Source organism: Esox lucius, chromosome 16 (genome assembly GCF_011004845.1).
Source record: "Esox lucius isolate fEsoLuc1 chromosome 16, fEsoLuc1.pri, whole genome shotgun sequence".
NCBI classification, from domain to species: Eukaryota; Metazoa; Chordata; class Actinopteri; order Esociformes; family Esocidae; genus Esox; species Esox lucius.
This window is the reverse complement of record NC_047584.1, coordinates 4,843,852-4,853,961: the sequence shown is the minus strand read 5'-3', so window position 1 is coordinate 4,853,961 and position 10,110 is coordinate 4,843,852. Positions and strand designations below refer to the sequence as shown.

The 10,110-nt window shown below is 38.6% G+C and overlaps 1 protein-coding gene across 1 annotated transcript; it reads left to right on the top strand.

Annotated features, from left to right (window-relative positions):
* Nucleotides 1-3,760: 3,760 nt before the first annotated feature.
* On the top strand, nucleotides 3,761-9,838 carry p2ry8 (P2Y receptor family member 8). The gene is made up of 3 exons (XM_010901374.5): nucleotides 3,761-3,881; nucleotides 7,588-7,894; nucleotides 8,105-9,838. The coding sequence occupies exons 1-3, from the start codon at nucleotides 3,776-3,778 to the stop codon at nucleotides 8,847-8,849; spliced, it is 1,158 nt and encodes a 385-aa protein (XP_010899676.3). The 5' UTR covers nucleotides 3,761-3,775; the 3' UTR covers nucleotides 8,850-9,838.
* The last annotated feature ends 272 nt before the right edge of the window (nucleotides 9,839-10,110 follow it).

The following is a 10,110-nucleotide window of genomic DNA, read 5'->3' as shown; positions in this document are numbered from 1 at the left end:
CTTCAAACTATGCCAGACCTATTTAGGGAAGAAGCATCTCATCTTCATCTCTCCACCTAGTCCTGGGCCTACCCCGAGGTCTCCTCCCAGCTGGACGTGCCTGGAACACCTCCCTAGGGAGACGTCCTGGGGGCATCCTTACCAGATTCCCGAACCACCTCAACTGGCTCTTTTCGTTGCAAAGGAGCAGCGGCTCTACTCCGAGTTCCTCATGGATGGCCAAGCTTCTCACCCTATCCCTAAGGGAGAAGCCAGCCACCCTTCTGAGAAAACCCATTTCAGCCGCTTGTACTCGCGATCTTGTTCTTTCGGTCATGACCCAGCCTTCATGACCATAGGTGAGGGTAGGAACGAAAATTGAACGGTATATCGAGAGCTTTGCCTTCCGGCTCAGCTTTCTTTTCGTCAAAACGGTGCGGTAAAGCGAATGCAATACCGCCCCCGCTGCTACGATTCTCCGGCCAATCTCCCGCTCCATTGTCCCAGTACTCGCGAACAAGACCCCGAGATACATGAACTCCTTTACTTGGGGTAACGCCTCATTCCCTACCCGGAAGAGGCACTCCATCGGTTTCCTGCTGAGAACCATGGCCTCAGATTTAGAGGTGCTAATCCTCATCCCAACCGCTTCGCACTCGGCTGCGAACCGGTCCAGTGAGTGCTGAGTCAGGGAAGAAGAAGTCAGCTGGTATTCTGTCTATAATTGAGTGGCCAGCACAGTCACCAGATCTCAACACTGTTAAGCTGTTGTGGGAGCAGCTTGACTATATGGTACATAAGAAGTGACAACTAGAATGCCAAAGGTCTGCAAGACTGTAATTGCTGAAAATGCATGGTTCTTTGACGAAAGCAAAGTTTGAAGGACAGAATTATTATTTGAATTAAAAATCATGATTTCTAACCTTGTCAATTACTATTTCCTATTAATTTGGCTTTATTTCCTATTCAAAATCTTTTAATGTATGTTTTTATGGAAAACAAGGACATTTCTAAGTGACCCCAAACCTTTGAACAGTAGTGTGTATATATTCATAAAATAAAACATAATGAAATATACGTTTTAAACATTTGTGCCAATTTATAAATAAAATGCAAAATGGAAATATCTTATGTACATACAGTTGTGCTCATAAGTTTGCATACCCTGGCAGAAATTGTGAAATGTTGGTATTGATTTTGAAAATATGAAAAACTGTCTTTTATTTAAGGATAGTGATCATATGAAGCCATTTATTATCACATCTCCCAAATGGCCCTGATCAAAAGTTTACATACCCCTTGAATGCTTGGCCTTGTTACAGACACACAAGGTGACACACACAGATGAAAATGGCAATTAAAGGTGAATTTTCCACACCTGTGGCTTTTTAAATTGCAATTAGTATCTGTGTATAAATAGTCAATGAGTTTTTTAGCTCTCTCATGGATGCACTGAGCAGGCTAGATACTGAGCCATGGGGAGCAGAAAAGAACTGTCAAAAGACCTAAGTAACAAGGTAATGGAACTTCATAAAGATGAAAAAGGATATAAAAAGATATCCAAAGCCTTGCAAATGCCAGTCAGTACTGTTCAATCACTTATTAAGAAGTGGAAAATTAAGGAATCTCTTGATAACAAGCCAAGGTCAGGTAGACCAAGAAAGATTTTAGGAAAAACTGCCAGAATAATTTTTCGGGATACAAAGAAAAAACCCCACAGGTAACCTCAGGAGAAATACTGGCTGCTCTGGAAAAAGACGGTGTGGTTGTTTCAAGGAACACAATACAATGATACTTGAACAAAAATGAACTCCGTGGTCGAGTTGCCAGAAAGAAGCCTGTGCCAATGCCAAAAAAAGCCCAGTTACAATATGCCCGACAACACCTTGACACGCCTAACAGCTTCTGGCACACTGTAAATTGGAATGACGAGTTCAAAATAGAACTTTATGGTCACAACCATGAGCGCTATGTTTGGAGAGTGGTCAACAAGGCCTATAGTGAACAGAATACCATCCCCATTGTGAAGCATGGTGGTGGCTTAGAGATGTTTTGGGGGAGTGTGAGCTCTAAAGGCACGGGGAATCTTGTGAGAATTGATGGCAAGATGAATGCAGCATGTTATCATAAAATACTGGCAGACAATTTGCATTCTTCTGCACGAAAGCTGCGCATGGAATCCTCTTGGACTTTCTAGCAAAAAAAATGACCCTAAGCACAAGGCCAATTTGACCCTCCAGTGGTTACAGCCGAAAAAAGTGAAGGTTTCTTAGTGGCCATCACAGTTTCCTGACCTTAAAATCATTGAGCCACTCATCGAGCTAAAGGGGGCAATACACAGTATTAAGAACTAAGGGTATGCAGACTTTTGAACCGGAGTCTGTTAATTTTTTTAAAACCTTCCGATTACAAGCCACTGAGCCAATGCAAAAAAAACTCATCATATTAATTTTGAAGAATCGGGAAAGTCCAAAGGGGTGAATACTTTTAAGAACCACTATAAGGTCCCACATTACAGTACCTGTTATAGCAAAAATCTTCCTAGAGGCTTCCTAGAGACTTTTCCCAAGAACCTGCCAGTCCAGACAAACTAAGTAACCTGGCGAGACGGGCCTTGTTCAAGGAGGTGACCAAGAACCCAATGGGCATTCAAACACAGCTTCAGAGTTTCGCTGCGCGGATTGATCTGGATGTTACGTTTTGAGAAACTGCCCGAATCTAGGTGTGCAAAACTGTTAGTGGTATACCCAAGAAGACTCAAATTTGTAATTGCTGCCACATGTGCTTCTACAGTGCTGAAAAAATAGAATAATTATGTCCATGAGATATTTCTGTTTTCTTTTTTTAAATTGGAACAAATTGCTGAAAAGCATGACATTGCAAATGACACCCTTCACCACGGGATTTCTAAATAGCTCTGTTTTTGTTCCTCAGTAAAACTGTGAAAATACACGTGTTACTTTGTAGAACTGTTGTGATACTAGTTAGTTTAACATTATGTCTGTGTTGACGATGAATGTGACAATGGATCTGTTGTTAGTGGGTGGGGTGTGGTTTCATTAAATCAATCACAGACAGTGGGTGTGTACGGATGTGGTGAAAGGAGAAGCCAACATGGCTGAACGCACGTGGATGTTTTAATGTTAGTTCCAGTGTGCACACATCGGGTATCGTCCCATCTCAGTGTTTCAGTGAACCATTTCTCTGTTTCAGTTCTTTTCAGCCCTGAAAAGCTCAGATGTGTTTCTTTACAGCTGAACTGTAAAAATACAGGAATCAGTTGAGTAAATGCTGAATACCAATAAATGAGTAAAATACTATATTTTACTCATTTTGCAGATGCTGTTGTAACTAAAAGGAGCAATTATAGTTAACAGTGAAGTTTAAGGAAAGAAAAAGCATTTCTATGAACTTGCCAGATCTGGTATTCAGTCTAGAAATCTTTCTGTTACTGATCAGATCCCGTTACCACTCAGGGTACTTCCCTGCCATCATCAGTTGTTCATTATTTTAGTTAACATTGCTAGAAGAGATCTGTGTGATTTGTTGTTGTACAAGATTGCTCAAAATCATGATAGGTATGCTGTGACCATTTCAGTCACCTTATCCCAACCAAACACCTAAAACAGCATTCAAATGTTCTGCTTCAAGTGTACAATATTGTCCCCAGTATTTTTTTTTTTTTTTTACTATCATTATAATGTGTTCTCAAATAACTAATACAAGGAAAGGAGTTCTCAAACTGCAGATATTGTGATTTATACAAATAATGAAATGTGGTGGCATTCACAAAAACATGGCTCACTTCCTCTTTTTACAGTACTGTGACCTGCTATGTTACAGTATCAGCATATCCATTCTTCAACCGACTCTCTCTGGTGCAAGTCTGTACATCAGCAGTGGTAAGTACTACTCTGTCAGGTTGCTTTATAATGTTACACAGAATTGCTAATGTCCAAAATCTGATATTGAAATAGATCTAGCTTAAAATTTGCTACTGTAGTTTGTTTTAATATCGCACAATAAAGGTCTAGAATGCATGTGGAGGGGGATTCATTATGAATTAGGCAATTTTCAACACTGTTGAAATTTCGTACACTTGGAATTTCATAAATATTTCATACAATTTTGGAAATGAGTTCATAACAGGTGCCATGCCTGGTTTCTAGTTCGATAAGCCTCTGAAACAGTCAAAGTTGGTTTGTGGTTATTTATCCCTACATCATGTGCGAGTAGTGTTCTAGTTAAAGGAAGTTCACCATTACGTTAAACTATTGTCACCACAATCATTCCTACGTTGGCATATTAAGGGACTCAAAGAATATCAGTAAATAAACCAGGTTTTACAAAGCCTTAAATGTGGTTGTACATCAGCAGTTTTTCTTTTACTATGTCAATCATGACAGTCATTCATAGGTGCATGTTATAAGGCCACAATCAGCAATTTATCAATATCGAATAGAACAACATTTAATTCTCAGATTGACAGAGGTATAAGTGCCACAGAGCAACATTTACTTGTCTTGGTCCATTTTTGCTTCCTTGACCAGTAAAAATGTTAACTTTGCTAATGAGATGACTTTCGGACTAGTGCCTTTAGCATTGCGAAATTAACATTTCTTTAGAATAGCTGTTCTTCAAATTATCATATTCAACAATCCCCAGTAGGAATCCCATTCTCAACAGCTACCTGAAGGTAAAAATTCTTTCATTGTGGTTCTGCAGAATGATCATGCATTCCACCTACCGCTTTGCCAACATATTCATATTCATGCTAGTATTGGTGGATGTTCACTGGAATTAAATTGATTATATATTTTTTCCTCTCTAAAATACATTTCTTACACCAAAATCTTCACTCACTGAAAAAACATTACTTTTCAATGTTTGATTAGCAGTTTCTATTTTCCACCACTTAGCACTGTATACACACATGCCTATGACTTTGAATATATTTTAACATTTTCAAGCTCATATTAAAGCATCCCCAAACCATGACACTGACACCAACATGCTTGACAGTTGGAATGAGGTTCTGAATGTGGAATGCAGTGTTTGGATTTTGTCACAGAGACGATTATACCAAAAGATTCCACCTAGTTGTTGTTTTAGGGTTTAAGAAAGATTCCTGTTTTAGTTTTTGGGTTATTTGTGATTTCCTGGATTATAGTACCATTTGCTTTTGGAGAGATTATGGCTGGATGGCCATTCAAACTTTCCAAACTTTCTCCATTCAGCAACATGGCTCTGACTGTGATTCAGTGGAGTCCCAGATCCTTAGAAATGGATTTATAACCCTTTCCGACTAATATGTATCAACTGCTGTTTTCTGGAGATTTATTTTAACTGTGGTATGATGTGGCTTTATAACAACTTCAATCTGATAGTAAGTTAGTCAGATTTATATTTGACAGAGCTGTCCTAAACAGGCCTGATTGTTTATGAAAAATAATTATACATAAAAAAAACAAATGCCTTTTAGCTCAATGCCTTTTTGCCTTGCCTTTTAGCTCATGGGTTATGTATGTTTCTAAACAATGGCTTTCTACTTCAATAACTTACTGTCAATACGAAAAAGGGTTATTTGGCCCTGCATAATACTCACTCTGCACAAATCTTATCGTAATGTGTCTGTTAGTCCATTGGTAAGAAATACTGAATGAAACCAAAGATTGAATAATGAAAGCACAAACAGACATACAGTATTTCAGGCAGAACCTGCAATGAATTTTCACAATGCAAGATACAGAAATAATCTACACATCAATTCAACTTTCATTGGATATGTCATATTTAAAATGTAGACCTTTTAAACACCCCATCAAGACCACAAACAGTAGGCCAAAAGAAATTGAGAGAGCAGGATTGGTTTTCCCATTACTGTATATAAAAGACCAAGTGATATCTGTAGAACATTGTTACCTAACATGCATTTGTTCAAAGTTGACAGAAACATCAGATGTTCACAGATGCACCTGCACAACGGGATCTTGGGCACACAAACTGAAATATTGTTTTACAGGTGAAAATGTAGCGTGAGATTATTAGTGCAATCAATGATGGATTTTCACAATGCAAGATGCAGAATTTAGCTATGTTCTACACCAGCATTGTCATTTAAATGTAAATGTTATTAGCAGCTAATATCCTAAAAAAGTATATAATATGTAAATATATGATCTGAGTAGATAACTAAACAGAATTTTCTATCTATGAGGAACATACGTGTAGACTTACCAGAGTACTTTTTGGTAACTAATCTGGATCTATAACACTGCATATCATTCATTAGAATACTGTAGGCTTAGGTTAGAAACCAGATAGAACATACAACCCCCAAAAACTTTTTGTACACTTTTGTTTCAAAAAGTAAGGTAAAGAAACCTATAATCTACCACTCCCAAATTCTCTCATCCTATTGATTCCACTGGTACCTTACCCACTAAACTTGTCTAAATGTAAACCTTTTCCCCCCACTCTCTAAAGACAAAACAGAAACTTCAATGTTTCACAAGTCGAAGGCAATGGTAAGGTAATAATGTACTGGTTAGGTTCATTTCTTTCATCTGTGTAAACTGGGAGAGTATTTTTATACATTATTATATTACAGGGAACCAAAAGTATTGTGACAAATGAATATAATGTTCAAATTATAACCCCATTTCCAAAAAAGTTGGACACTGCGTAAAATGCTAATAAAAACAGAATGCAGTGATATGCAAATAATTGAATCCCTATATTTAACAGAAAATAGTACAAGACAACATTTTAAATGTTGAACCAGAGAAATTGTAATGAATATATGCCCGTTTTGAATTGGATGCCAGCAACATATTTAAAAAAAGATGGAACCGGGCCATGTTTAATGCTGTATTGAAATGTGGTTGTACGTTCAAATTATGTACATATGTATTTGCCCATATGTCATTTGCATGCCAAAACTGTCCCATTGGCCCCACCAGATGGAATGTATCTTCTCTAGTAATGCTGTGGATGCTGTGTAGTTCCTTTTTTTCTCTCATAACTTTCCTCTTTTTATTCTTCTGGAACATGTTCATCTCTGTTTCATCTGTCCAAAATAAATTTTTTCCAGGACTTTGCAGAATATTGAAGTACTTTTTATCAAACTGTTACCCAGACATCCTGTTTTTAATGTTAATTTGTGGTTTGTTCCCTGCAGTGTAGCATCTGTAGTTTTGCTGCTAAAGTGTTAGTATTAGCAGTCATACCCATGCTTACTTCCTGGAGAGCATTACTGACCTGTCTTTTTTCTCTGTTACTGTCAACATTCTCTGCTTGTCCAATGTAGATGACTTCCTTGGGTTAACAGGTTGAAATGTGAATAACGTTTTCTTTGACAATATACACTGTCTTTAGTATTTTACCAGTAGAAAGGTTAAAAAGGTATATCACCACAATCTGTTGAATTTGAAGTACATGCATTGTTTGTCCATGGGTTACATAACATCCTGTCACTGAGCTTATTTCATTGTTTTCAAGTATTGCTTTAAAAATCCAGATTTCATGTGATTCTAGTCAACACATTATGCCACAGACAGGACCATGCTTCACCTTTACATTAATCTTGTGATTTCTTACTGATCATAGGTCTGTATGAAGTTCTTCTCACCATGAGTAACAGCACCAAACTGGACAACGCCACCCTGTCCATGTTCCTGAACAAAAAAGCTAGCACAACGATCTCCATCATTTACATGGTGGTCACAGTAATCAACATGACCGGAAATGGCCTTTCCATGTGGCTCCTCCTTTTTCGTACCACACCCAAAACTCCCTCCATCATCTTTATGATCAACCTGACCCTGACTGACTTGGCCTTGGGGCTCGTCTTGCCATATCAGATAATTTACCAAATGAATGGGTATAATTGGACCCTTGGTTCGGGAATGTGCAGGTAAAGTCAACCCCTTGTATTCAACCACACAGTTGGTAATGGATGGCGATTAAAACCCCAGGGTTGTATGTTTGATCGCCATAGGGGGTCAGACTGCCCAAGAAATGTATGAACTTCATTCATTGTTGTAAGTTACATTGGACAACAGTGTCCGTTGAATGTCTTCAATTGTAAAAACATATAGTGATCCTTTTTTTCTATCTTCCACAGGCTTCTAACCATCATATTCTATGCCAACATGTACTGCTCCATTCTAACTATGACTGCCATCAGTGTGGACCGGTACCTGGGCATCTGTAGGCCCATGCTCTTCCGTAACAGGAGGGAACGGAAGGAGATTGCTGTGATTGTCTGCCTGATCATGTGGACAGTCGTCCTATTGGTCCTCTACCCACTTATGTCAACCGACCTGACATTCTCTGTTCCGGAACTCGGGATTATCACCTGCTTTGATGTTCTGAAGAGGAACATGCTGCCGTCCTTGGCAGCCTGGGCTGCCTTCCTCTTTACAATGTTTGTCATCCTCTTCCTCATACCATTCTGCATCACTGTGTTCTGCTATGTCGGCATCATACACAAGCTGACCCGAGTATCTAAGACCGACCAGAAGGAGAAGGCAATACGCCTCGCCGTCACCGTCCTAGTGGTCTACATGCTCTGCTTCACTCCTAACAACATCTTCCTCCTGGCTCACACCATCCGTAGGCTCTTCTATGGGGACTCCCTCTACATGGCCTACAAGCTGACTCTTTCCCTCAGTTGTCTCAACAGCTGCCTCGATCCCTTCATCTACTACTTTGCCTCCAAGGAGTTCCGTCAGAAGCTGAGGCAGATGCTAAGGCTGAGAACGCTAAGCAGTGTGGACACGACGTTAGACCCCCACAGAGAGAGCATCTACTCTGCACAGTATGTGTCCAATGGCCAGGGAGAACAGGTCAGGATCTGTTCAACTTAACAACGTGCTCTGTTAAGCACACATGACAGTCAAAATGACATGAAGCAATACCCTCTATTGGGTCAATTGACATTTCATAAGAATGTATGTTTTTGGGTTGTTATATTTAGACTCAGTAAGTAAAGAGGGCAGATGGTGCTTCTCCATTTCAAAAGTTGGAAACAATAGTATTATTTATTTTTTAAGCGACTGTTGTAATTTGCAGTCAGAGTGTTGGGGATTTTCTGCAGCATGTTTGTTTTGCATTCAAACAACCAAAATGCCCTTGCCTATGGGGTAAAATACCCCCCAGGGGTAGATACGATCCCTCCAAAATAAGATATGAGCGGGAAAGAAAATTAACTTCCTGACAACAATCTTGTCTTCTTTTTTACATCACATGACATTTCATTGACATCAAGAATCTTGACACATTTTCCAGTTCACATTTTAAGAGGCATGATTCTCCCCTAATTTCCTCTGGGTGTGAATTACATGAATTGCAACCAGTTCCTTATTATGTCAAAAAAAGGGTTTTCCGTCTAACTAACCTGGTAAAGGACAACGACCACAACAATGGATCTGCCAGATTTGTGAATTATTCAAAGTGCATTCCCTTTGTTGAAAGCACTTTGTTATAGCTATAAGGCATTAATAAATAGCTTACTAATAATTAATGAATCATCACTCCAGCCTTTTTAAGTGTTAGTAGCATCTATGAACTTGTGTACATACATACATGTGTTTAAACAATTATTAAAGTATTTTTCTGTGATTAATAATGCTCCTCATTAGTATTGTAACTAATAAACCACTTAGTAATTGTTAATAATAAATATATTTTTATTCAGAAAATCCTAATTAATTTTCAGTCTGTTTTGCAGTAACAATTTAGGGTAGTGAGGGCCATTTGAGGCTTCATTAGCGTTATTTTAGCACCAGGATAATATGCTGGCAGCTCTCAAATTTTCTTTATCACAATAAAAGCCATCATTGAAATTTACAAGGCAATATAGTTACCAATCTAGTCTGTGAAAAAGAACAGACAAGAATAACATTGGGACGGACATTAAACATAAAATGTACAGACTAGATTGTTAAATATATTGCCTTATATATTTCAATGAAGGCTTTTATTTTGAAAAAGAAAATCTGAGTTAGCGCTACTAGCATAATATCCTACTGCTAGAAGAATGGTAATGCAGCCTTGAATGGCCATCCCTACTATAGGGACATGAAAGTGCCTAGGATTGTGTTGCAGGAATCAGGGTCATTGGGTCCT